Raw genomic sequence first — 13,203 nt, 5'->3', positions numbered from 1 at the left:
GTTTGATCACTATTATTTAATATTTTATTATTATTTTTTTATCTATTTTTCACTATTATTGGATACTACAATTCAATATTTTACTTTTATTTTTTCATCATTTTTTTACTATAATTTACAAATTATCTGAAATCAACTCACTCCACAAACATAACCTAAAGCTATTTTTTTTTTTTTTTTGGGGGGCGGTAGATTAAAGCATTTGATGAGATATTAAATAAAGACATTACCCATCATTTAGGATAAAATAACATAATTTCCTTTATATTCAAAAGAGCAGTGCTCGCCCGAGAAGGGTTCCGATAAGAGTAATTATTTTATTCATTTTTTTATAATTTTAAACATTTTTTTTAAAATTTATAATATTATTAAAAATTACTTACTTACTAACTATAGGTGAGAGAAACTTTTTCCTATTCGAAACACATGGAAAAAATAGTGCCTGGACCAACTTTGTCCTTTTTTCGGTAAAACTATTTAATGCTCTACACCAGATTCAGGGTAGAGTTATATAGCTCATTTTGTCTGATTTATTAAAAAAATAAAAAAAATAGTAGAAAAAATTTAAGATTGCGATCTTCCTCCTATATATATATATATATATATATATATATATAAAATAAATTTTTTATATCAATCACTATTTATTTTTACACTTTACACTTATAACTTTGTTATAGAATAGAGATATTTTTTATAGAATGTAAAATTTAGAATAGTGAATAATAACTTAGAAGAATTTATATATATATATATATATATATATAATTAAAGCCAGTCAAGAGTCATGATTTAGATGGTATGAATGAGATTATGACAATAACTCGTGGAATTAAAACCAACTCAAGAAATTTAAAAAGTTATAGAGAAAGTAATGATATACATATAATTTTTTATATATATAATTATGTTTTAAATTGAGAGTATTTGTATAAAATGATATTATTTTTATAAGTCATTTTATAAAAATATTCCTCAAAATAAGATTGCGTAAAAAGTTATAAAAATTATTCAATGTGTATAATTTTTTTGAAGAGAATGGACGATAATTTAGATAATATATGGTAACTTTTTATGTAAAATTAATATTATATTATCTGGGGATAACAACTTTCGTGTAAATTCAATCAATCTAAATGATTTTTTTTTTCTTGCAATTTTCAAACACGTGGTATTATATATATATATATATATATATATATATATATATATATAAACACACGCATATGTAAGAGTAATTTTTGGAAACACAATTAAATTGACCCAATTCTGAAATCCAATTTGCTAGGAGGATTGATGGCGTGTAGGAGATAAAATAATGTTACATACAGTTATGAAATACGTAAATATTATACAGTTAAAATAGAATTAATTATTAAAAATTATTTTTTTTTTATATAAATCTCATATTTTTTATATTTTTTTAAAATAATTATACAGCTTTGAGCGAATACGACTATCACCTTTCGGCTTTGACATGAGATAATGGGAGAGAGGAATAGCAGAGGGATGTGAAAAGTGGCAAAATGGAGAATATCTTTCGGCATGTACACCAAACAAACAAAAGGGCATAAAAAGATGAAATAACAGCCACTATTTTCAAGCGCTTTCTCTGTCCCAAAAGGAAAAAAGGTAACTTTGGTACACCCTTTTGTCAGAGAGAAAACAGTCAATAATACAGCTGAGGCTACTAAGTTAGCCAATAATGATATAATCCATTAGGCCTCTCGTACTTAATCAGATTTCACATAATTTATATATATATATATATATATTTTTTTTTTATTATTTTTGTAAATATATGGCTTAAGACATTGTTACCCATAAATTTTATCATCCATTATTTGGTAAGGTATTATTAAGTTTATATTAAAGTTTGGTCTATTTTAAGAAAAATGCTATGTAATCACTATTTATTCTCACATTTTATATATATAATTTTTTTTTATAAGATGTGTGGATATTTTTAATAGAATATAAGGTGTGGGATGTGGGTAGTAAATAGTGACTGATAAAATTTTTTTTTCTTATTTTAATTGTTTTCCTAATTAATTACTCTTTATCATTATTTGATATCAATATTCTACATGCATTATTATTGAATACTAATACTATTGATTATCATATGATGAACGGATCACACTCTTTAACCGTTGTCTATTGTATCTACTATAAACTAATGAAAACAACATTAAAATGCAGGCATAATAGAAAATAAAGGAAACTATCAAAATAGAAGATGTTTGACCATTTCGAAATGTTTTTAACACTTTGATTTTTATATTAACTAAATATTTTGTTGATGACCCTATTGAGTTTGGGAATAATTAGTGATTTATTAATTAATCTTCTCTAGCCTCAATTATCTTATTTGCGTTGGTATAAAGATATATTCCTAACTAAATTTATGATCAGAAATGATTGTCAGTAGCCATACTAAAAAGAAGTAAATATCACTTATTATACAATACATAATATTTAGTATTTATAAATAAATTGAAATATTGATAATTTTTTATGTTAAGACATATTTTTACATAATTTCGTTTGGTGTATCAATAAAAAATTATTAAATATGTTTTTCAAATATTTATTTCAAATCTTTTTCTACAATTAAAATAAATTTATATGATACATAGATCTTATAATATTTAGTGTTGATATCAAAATTATAAATACAAATAGTGTAATATCCCATATTAAGTATAGAAAGATGATAACGAGATCCCACATTATTTAGACTAATACAAAAAAAATTGGAGTAGATGCTTGGATGCGATTTAAACTCTATTTAAATGGTTAAGACAATTCCAATCAGGAAAATAGAACTTGAGCGGATTTAAGGAGAACTTGTAATATCCCTCACATTGCTTGATCATCATATATAATAAGCATGTTAGGAATTTTGAAGGGACCATTATAGTTATCCTAGATTGTCAAATTGATGAAGACATCATAGATTTTTGTCAGATCTAGATTATGATACACCATATCATGAGATGCAAACATGTAAGATATATATGGTTAGAAATGTTTGTGACTAATTGTAAGATAAGTTTGAGATTAGGTTTTGAGACGTTTGAAAGATTTGTATATTTAGGATTAAGATATATCTTCTTTGATTAAGAAACTTTTTTGATTGAGACCATTTTTAAAAGATGAAAAATGATATTGTAGTCATAGGATGTGCAAGTCACGCACACCCCTCTTGAAAAAATCGGAGACTCACACGAAAAAATTATTTTTTTAATAGTAGATTCTACTTTTTTCAAAATGAGTATGAAAGGCTTGTATACTCTACGACTTGTTTGGAAATAAATCTCATCTCATTTACTTCCCAAACATAATTCAAATATAAAATTTTCAAACTAATCATTACAACTTTCTTAAACTTTCAAATAAAAAATAAAAAACAATTCAAAATTTTAAAATCTTTAAACAAAAATAATATTATAAAACTAAATTCTAAATTCTAATAATATTTTAATTTTATAATATTTTTTATTTAACTTTTTCTCTTTCATTTCCTAAAACTCAAAAAATACTTAACTCAAAGTATCTTACTACTATTTATAAACTATCTTATTACTATTAACAAAATTCTTAACTCATATCACTTCCCAAACGAGCCCTTTAGACTATATCTAACATTACTCAAGAAAAATTTATATATAATCCAAACATGACCTTAAGTAGTTATGTAAATGTAGCTTGAAATTCGAATAATTGTTACAATCTTAGTATCGAAGATTTTTAACCAAAAGTGCGAGAATTAATAGGAATTTTGTAATATCCCACAATATTGTAAGATGAAGCACTAATACAAATGTAACTTTGGACTTTTCATACAATGAACTATATGCATGTGAACATAAAATAAACAATGCAAAATTGGTATTTTTTCCTTTTCATCCCCTTAAAATTGTGTCCGTATTCCAATCATTTCCCAACAATAAAACATAGATATTGGAAAAAAAAAAATGATTATACTGCATTTGTATACTCAAAATTGCATTTATTATTTCTCTCATAATCTCTACCGAGGATGTAGCACGAGTTGGTCCCGACAAAGAACAATTTTTTTTTTCATTCATTTTTTTATATTCTTAAATATTTAAAAAAAAGAAAAAAATTTACAATATTATTAAAAAATATTTATTTAATCACTAAATAAATAAAAAAATTTGCATCCGGACAATTCTTCGGATACTGTTTCGGGTGATTTAGCATTTCTGTAATAATATTGATAATAATAGAGAAAATGGCAGTGTAGTAATTGTGAGGCCAAGCATCTGTGATCTTGCAGAGAGATCATTGACTGGTCGCCTTTGACCAGTCTTTTTGGGATGCCAGTCCCCCCTACCTCTCTCTACCTGTTGTTTTTTCAGAAGTACTACTGCCTCAGGAGTCAGTACTCCTCAGTGGGCAACATTTCTACCTCATAAATGATACACGAGCTTGCTCTTCACTCCCCACACGCTTCCTCTTCACACTGCCCACCACGCTCCAACCTAAAACCACTACACTTTGCATTGCATGAGGCAGGCCAGTCATGTACACGCACATGAAGAGAAGCCAAGAGAACCAGCTCTTGCATCTACAAAGCCTTTTATCACGATCGATGAAACGTCTCATACATCCATGAGGTATTGGGATGCATTTGCCATTGCTAGGGGAAGCCTATATATCTTGCACTTAAAGAATATCAGCTGTAAAATTGTCAATTCTATGTTGTATGGGTTATCTTTGTTTGTAAGATAAATCCTTTTCTTAATGGGAAAATGAAATTACTCATATCAAACTTTAAATATGTTATTCTCCTCAATTTCTAGATAAACAAATTGAACGACCATGATCTTATTTTTTTTTGCAATTTGATTCCAAATTAAACACCTAATTTCTATTTTCATATTAATATCTCGTATTTGTTATTGAAATAAGTTTTTAATTATTTAGTTCTTGAAATGCCTTAGTTTGTTTGTTTTCGTAGATGAGATAAATTGAAATTAAAATTAAAAGTTAAATAAAATATTATTATATTATATTTTTTTAATAATATTTTTATTTTAAAATTTGAACAAATTGAATTATTTATTTTATTTTGTATAAAATTTTGAAAAAATGTTATGATTAGATGAGATAAAATAATTGTAAAAATAAACAAGACGGAATTAACATTTTGACAATACTATATACTCCACTCATCCTATTCTATATCTACTTTGTTCACGAGATTAAAAAAAATCAAAATTTAATAAACAATGAGTAATGGAATGGAAGTTAGATGAGCTCTCACCATTTTAATCCAACAAATTCAACATATTATCATCTTATAAGAACCATATATATATTATATATATATATATATTGCCCCAAAACAAATCTCACTAATGAATAACACTCTAAACCAAATAAGAGGGGGATAGAGGATGATGATATATAATTAGAATGATTAATGAAAGTGAAATCCGGCATACAATAGGGCACAAATGGGATTTATGTACAAACCAAGCAAATGGAATTGACTTTCTGATCTCTATCTCAGCTATAAAATCATGCATATCTGTTTATTTACTAGTAATGATCATTTTGGAGGGGACTGATGATTCTTGTGGGAAGCCAAGGCATTGATAGAATCAGCAAGCTTATTGATGGCATCAACAAGGCCAACAATGCCTTCCCTATTGATCTCTTTCTTAGATTCTTCAATCTTCAGCCTTCTCTCATGCATGCTCAGAAGTTCTCTGTGCCGCCTCTCCTCTCTTTCCTCGCTGGCCTGAATGGCTTCCGCTATGATGGAAGCGCTTTTGGAGATTGCAGTGCCCACTTCATGTGAGGTGCTTGTATTTGCAGTGCCACTTGTTCCCTCTGCACTTTGATCACCTTCTTTTCTCCTTCTCTTTGCTGGTGAGTCTGAATGCTCACTTGTATCAGGATCTGAGCTATCACGCATGATCTCCAAAATCATATATGGAACCAAATCAAACCAATAATCAATACTAACTGAGAAAACTATGACTCCCCAAAAGCCATCGATTTAGAGTGATGAAATGATCAGTCAAAAACACGATTTACCTGGTCCAGAGAACAAACATTAACTGCTAGCTAGCCTATTGGGTATGATATTTTTCAACCGGACACAGAAATTGTGCTGGAAGTACTCGTTAGAGTGTATTGGATATAACAGACATTAATTCAAAACCCATTGCAACTGGTCACACATTAAAAGCTTAGGATGTTCTCACGCCCTAATATAGTAATAATGGATTGTGGGAGAAGGAAGAAATGGTATCTCAGTTCACCCACAAAAATGCAGAATGTAAAACGGAAGACGAGAGGGAGAGAGAGTACCTACTGTGGGCATTGGCTGAGAATATGTGAGAGCAGGTACCGTTAGCAGTGGTGGTGGCGCTGCTGCTCCTGGTAGTGCTAATGGTGGAACTTGAGTAGTGGAGATGTGATGCTGCAATAGAGGCGGCAAGGAAGGCTGAGCGATGTTACCCATGGCCACGGGTCTTTCAACCACAAAGCCTAGATTGGGATTGGAAGTAGAGACATGCACACCGCCCACCATCCTCTGACTTGCTGCTGTTCCCTTCCTCTCTACCACCTCCACTAAAACATCATATATCTGAGGCGACATGTTGGTGGGCAAGCTCCTCTCTTTCCTCTCATTCCTCTCAATCTTCCAATAAGACTCTTCATCCCCGGCCTCGGCTCTCTCGGCTATCCTCCTCTCATAGTCCCTCACTTTCTTGTAATCCCTCATAAGGTTATCCCATTTGTCATTGCACTGGTTTTGGCTCCTCAAACACCCTTTTCTCCAACAATAATCTTCAACCCATTTCCATCTTGGCTCTACAGATTTGTTCCTTCCTTCACTTTCCCCACTTCTTTTCATTCTTCTCTCGTCATCCATCTTCTTTGCCTCAATCAGAATCATTGTCTCACTTGGTGTCCAGTTCCCTTTCCTATAGTCCCTCATAATGCTGTTACCCCCTTCCTCAGCCATCAGCCAGGATGCATGCAACGCCTTGACAAACGGGTGAGAGAGAGAGTGAGTAGAATCTAAAACGGAGGGGAGAAGATGGGCCTAATGGGGTAAAGCTTGGTCTAATCAATCATGGGTCCTCATCTGGCTCTTTTGCTCTATCTTTTGGAGTACTCTTGATTTGATGTGGGAGTTCAAAGTAGTCAAATATGACTAAATTGCTATTTTAGGTAAAAGACCATTAACGAGTATGCCTAAACCTGAATCAATGGTTTCTTAACTAACCCTAAAGAAAATGGATGGTTGTTATATGGTTTGGGTGTGTTGCAGAAGAGGATTGGAAGAGAAGAAAATATGGTGCTGCATCTGAAAATAATAAGAGAATGATACAATTATACAAGAAGATCAGCTTCCTGTTTCCATCATCCTTTCTCCTCTACTCCTTTTCCTTAAAATTTTCAACCTTTTGGGAGCTTTAGGTCACTCTCCTAAAAAACTTCAAAAATCTTCAAAGTTTAAAGGCCAAATCTGAATCTACTTATTCAAACCACTGCTCCCCACAAAGTGAGGGAAAACTCTGTGTGAGACGAGAGGAGAGAGAGAGAGAGGAGAGAGAGAGAGAGAGTCATCAAGCGTACCAACATAAGAAAAGGCCAAGGTAAATCCATTCAAACTGACAGATCAACAGACCCCAAAAAATTTCAGGCAGTGGTAGGGAGAGAGAGAGAGAGAGAGAGAGAGAGAGAGGCAGAGAGAGCGCATTGGAAGAGAAAAGATATGGTGTTACATGCATTAGAATGAGTGAGAGTATGATTTCCACTGCCCCTACACGTGGTATAGCCTCTAATCATCACACCCGTTTGTAATTGAGTTGCAAGTTTTTTTCTTTCTTTTTCATTACTGTATAAGCTTTACAAACAAAAGAGAGTTGGAAGATGAGTGTTCAGCTCACATAGACTGGAATCTATTCTTTTCTTTTGTGCATCCGATAGAACCTGTTTCACACTTTCACTAGTCGCGTCGAATATTCCACCTTAATTTTCATATATATATATATATAATAAATATTATCAAATATACTTACATAAATATAATAAATATGTTTTTAAATTGACGTTAATAAATAGACTAGGACCATACTGCAATGAAATATTTGACAAAATAAAAGACTGCCCCTAGTTTTGAATAATGTTAAATACAAATTTAAAACGTGTAAAGTCCGTACATTTCGTTTTAAACAAAAATTTGAAATTTATTTATTTTTGTTTTTTAAAAAGAAATGATACTTACATATATGAGTATGTAAACGTCATATAATTACTTTAAAAAAAATAAATAAATATAGAATTTATATAAAAAAAATTAATTTTTTAATAGTAGACATCACTCTTTTTTAAAATGACTATATAATATTTATATACTCTACAACTGCATATAACGTTACTCTTTTTTTTTTTTAAAAGGACTACACTGAGCTTGCATTGCCCAAATAATTTTCCTTGAATCCTAATTCCTTTAAGGAAAGTTGTGATGCCGTGTGGGCCGCTGTCTTAAGTATCCTATTCCCTCTTATTGTTATTTCTTGGCAAACCTTCATTATAATTTTTCTGCTTAATCAGAAAATGTCCAACTACCAAATAATGTACAAATGCTGCATCACCGTACTTTACAGGCGCCAATATACAGAGGGTCAAGAGATGCCCATCATTTGATTAGTGCGTGGAACTCACATAGGGGTGTAAAATTTTTCCTTCACATGAGAAAATCGACCGGATCGAATGGTGTTAGTCAGTCTAGACCGGACTGATTAAGAGACCGGTCGGTCAGAAAGTAAAGAAATTAAATTTTCGGTCCGATTGCGGGATGGGTGTTTTTTTCACTCTTATACAAGTTTTTTAATAATTTTTTATATGATATTTAGATATTTATAAATTAAAAACAAGTAATTATGTAATTTTCTTCTAACTAATTATAATTATTTATTTAATTCTCTTATAACCTAATTATTTATGCTTAGATTATATAAAAATTAAAGGTTAAGAATTGTAAAAAAATTATTAACTATTAATTATTGATAGTACACATACTTAATTTATTATACTTAATTAGATAAATATATACTTAGTTAGACAACTTAGATTATATCATTCACTTTATTTTTATTTTTTTTTATTAATTCATATAAGTATTTGTCAAAAATTTGAAAAAAATAAGCTCGAACCGAAATATCCCTATAAGACTGAGCAAACCGAACCAAATCGGTCCAGTCCAGTCCAAAGTCCTTATCGGTTTGAATTTTTGGTGGACCGAAAAAAACAGTAGGTCCGAAATTCTCCTCCAGGATCGATCAAACTAGACCGATTATATTCCTAAACTCACATATAGTGGCAAATCGGCGCATTCCACACCCCGTGAGTTGGTACAATGGCCAGTGCACACGTTCCTTTGACGATCGTATTTTTCTGCTCTAGTCATCCAACTATGTTTCTGATTTTCTCAAACGAGAACATAAAAGTAGTGGAAGTGGAATTCTCCTATGAAATACACCATTCCAGTGAACAGAAGCATTTCTCTTCTGGTTGTGGTTCAAAGCCACAAGCAATCAAACCACTTGTTGGATAAACGCAAACTACCTTTGGCGGCTGCTTCCTTGGCTTAGGTCCGACTCTATGGTTCATTTTTTTTTTTTTTTTTTTTTTTTATTGTTACCTCTTTTCCCTTGAGCACTACAATTGCTGTAATGGGATTTTTGTATGAGGCATTCCACCCTGATCATCTCATCTTGTATCTCTATTTTAATCTAATATATACATCTATGATTGCCAAAAAATAAAAAATACAAATACAAAGAGTTAACTACGGGCTCTGTAAGAAGAGTCTAAAATTCTCTCTATTTTTTCCTTTTTTTTTTAAATTCATGCTAAGAGTTTTCAAAGCTTTTTGTCAAAAAGTAGAAAACATATCCAAGGGTTTGGATTTGTATGTCCAAGCCTAGGTTTAAAGTAGAGTACATATGATCGTATAAAGTAAGTCTTGCAATATTTATTGAACATTTAATACTTGTCGAGAATGATGTTGGACTCTCTTTATATATTTATCTCTCTCACTCTTAAGCCTAGAATTCCGACAAAAGCTTTAAAAAATCTAAATCCAATTTATAATCTACACAATTAACAGGAATTATGTCCATCTCTAGACATGATTTTGCTCCATCGGTTAGATGAAAGATATACATCTCGTATATTTTGTCACGAGACATGTATATATCATACACGCCAGCATTGAGATATGTAATACGTATACCATTTGTCCATGCAATATTAAGGTTCTGTTTGGATATAGAACAGTTTCATCTCGTTTCACTTTATTATTACAATTTTTTTAAAATTTTCACACAAAATATAATAAATAATTTAACTTGTTCAAATCCCAAAATAATACTAATATTCTAAAAATATTTTATTGAACTTTCAACTTTTATCTAAAACCATCTCATCTCATTATCAAAATGGGGCCTAAGATGCTACAATGATAAGAAGCACAATCTCATCTTTCAAGCGAATATGAGCTTCAAGATCCAGAAGCTAAGCTAAGAAAACAACAATATCCCATTTTTGCGATTGTTTGGATTCAATTACATTAAGAGATCGGAAACAACGATTATTTGAAACAGAAGCGCTGCGTGACGGTCGGATTGTTATAGATAGAAGAGTAGCCCTCAATTGAGACAGTGACACATAGGAAAAAATACAATAGACTAGTTAGACCTCAGCACATAGAATCACCACATGCAAAAGAAGCAGAAATCGTTGTTTGGTCTTTTTGCATCGCCACCAAGCCCGCTGCCCAAGATGAAGCTCATTTCCACTACACAAAAAGCAAGAAAATGGGAAAGGGGCTAGAGATGACAACAAATTAGTTGGGAACTACAGAAGCCATTTCACTTGATTCCTCCTCTGATTTTCAATTTGTGGGTAATCTTATAATAAACAGTATTCAACAACACTAAGATTTAATTTTAACGAAGAACTCAACTAGGCACTGGTGGGACTTGTGCAGTGGTGGTGGGAAGCAGGGGTGGAATCATCGATCTGGGGATGAGCAAAAAAGGCTTGGAGCCAAGCATTAACGTCAACCTTATTGAACCATATGTCTCTCGCGGCACAAACGGCTTCTTCCAGTGAAGCGAAAGGGGAGGCCAAACCATTTTCTTAGCGAATTTGGTTCTTCCATTTTATGCTAGGAATTTCTTCTCTTCAAAGCCTAATTCCATTGCTTTACTTCTCTCCCCACTCCGTACGTGTAAAAATCTCTATTTTTTATGAGAAAGGAGAGCCGAACACTCAGATGGTAAGAAGTCCTTGTCACTGTCTAGGTCAAGTGCCATCAGGGATGAGCATGTGGTGGGATTTCGTTTGGATTGGGATGGTATGGAAGATGAAGGAGTGAGAGAGGGGGTTGTATGGATCTCTAATTAGGTGTATGTAAGTGTAAACTAAACACTATAAACTGTTTATGTGGTGCACAACCATTAGAGTGCTGCTTAATGAGGGGAGCAGCCGGACCACTCTCCAAGTTTTTTCTATTTGAAATTTACATTGTATATTGTGTAGGACATAAGTTTGATGATGAGGAGAGTGCATGCAGGGTGGTGTGATATATATATTGTTAAAGAGGAATCAAAGGAAAGAACAAAATCTGCATTAAAAGGCTAAAACAAGAGGAGAAGGTGAGAGGCCTAATCATTTGGTTAGCCTCCCATCACACCAACATTACTTTAATTAACTTAATCACATTCCAACTTTCATAACCTTTCTCTTAATTAATAATTTACATGGATCTTCTGAAAAAGAGGACAGTTTTGTCCTTTCCAATGAGTACAGCACAGATGTCAATTTCACCTTTCGAGGCGAAACCCTAGATGACACGTAAGCAATCCTTTTTTTTCCCCTAAAATTATGCTCAGCTTGGAATAGAGGTACTACTTTGACCAAAAGGTTTTAAGCCGAGAGAGAGAGAGAGAGGGGGGGAAAAACATGGGGTCACGACCCTCCCCGAGTAGTCTCTTTCGTTCTTAGTTTTTGGACTCTAGCCTGCCACTTGTTTAGGGTACATTTTTTTAGGGCAACTTCGTCTTTTCCTATGTGGACCCCTCCCTCTCTCTATTGGGTGATCAATGTGTAGTTGGGCCCCACTATACTTTCTGTCAGACATTCAAGTTGGACTGTGACAGAGATGGGAGACGACGTGTGAGATGTCCATTTCAGATATGATACCCTCAATATCCATAACAGTTCCTTTAATTAAATAACAGCAAGGTTAGATATAAGTTATGAGGACTGCTAGATATGAAATTATATTAAAGTAATTTTATAAATTAATATAATTTTATATGACCTATTAAATTTATTTTATAATAAAAATAATTTTATAATTTGATAAATCATATAAACTCACATTAATTTATGAAGTTATTTTTATATAATCTATTTATAGTTAAAATATTTCTTATAAGTTATAAATAAAAAAGTCTTTTTTAAAAAATAAATTTTATTAATAAAGATTAATTTTTTAAAGATATGATTAATTTTTTTTTATTTATAAAAACTTAAACTTACCTATTTGAGAATTTTAAAAATAATTTATAATTAAATAAATACTCACATTTTTCTTACAATCTGAAAATAATAAATACACACATGAAAGGAAATACAGGATTGGGGAATTTGGTTGTGGTAAATGGTTGGGAAAATTTCGTACCAACAGAGTACTTTTTATCTTTCTCGTTCAAGACAGAATCACAGTATTCAAAATACGCCGTACAATTTTGTTTTAATATTAAATGTTTTAAATTCAGAATATTTTTATAAATTATTTTATAAGAAATGCTCATAGTTTAAAATATGATTGTGTAAATGGTTTATATGCTAGATCAATAAATAAATCTAATAAAAATAAATTCATAAATTAAGGTAACTTTTAAATTTATACAATCAGATGATGCATCATATTAAATCATGTCAATTTATAAATTAATTTTAGTAAAATTTATTTGCTGATTATTTCTCTTTTATTTTATTTTTTACTGTTGTATTTTACAATAAAGGATATATTATACAATAGATGATACGTTACGTTAATTTATAAATTTATTTTAATAAAATTTAATTGTTGACTATTTTTCTTTTATTGTATTTTATTGTTTGAGATAT

The 13,203-nt window shown here is 31.1% G+C and overlaps 1 protein-coding gene across 2 annotated transcripts; it reads right to left on the bottom strand.

The window, feature by feature from the left end:
• Positions 1-5,456: 5,456 nt before the first annotated feature.
• Positions 5,457-7,895, bottom strand: LOC121266557 (trihelix transcription factor ASR3-like). Of its 2 annotated transcripts, none has more exons than XM_041170425.1 (2): positions 6,356-7,895; positions 5,457-5,956 (listed from the first exon to the last, which is right to left on the bottom strand). In XM_041170425.1, the coding sequence occupies exons 1-2, from the start codon at positions 7,010-7,012 to the stop codon at positions 5,585-5,587; spliced, it is 1,029 nt and encodes a 342-aa protein (XP_041026359.1). In that variant the 5' UTR covers positions 7,013-7,895; the 3' UTR covers positions 5,457-5,584. The 2 variants fall into 2 exon arrangements, with proteins under 2 accessions (XP_041026359.1, XP_041026360.1); XM_041170426.1 differs by having other exon boundaries at positions 5,457-5,937; positions 6,352-7,894.
• Between the last annotated feature and the right edge of the window lie 5,308 nt (positions 7,896-13,203).

Source organism: Juglans microcarpa x Juglans regia, chromosome 5D, assembly GCF_004785595.1.
Source record: "Juglans microcarpa x Juglans regia isolate MS1-56 chromosome 5D, Jm3101_v1.0, whole genome shotgun sequence".
Classification (NCBI taxonomy): Eukaryota; Viridiplantae; Streptophyta; class Magnoliopsida; order Fagales; family Juglandaceae; genus Juglans; species Juglans microcarpa x Juglans regia.
Note: the sequence above shows the minus strand (reverse complement) of the source record. Positions and strands in the feature narration are given on the sequence as shown.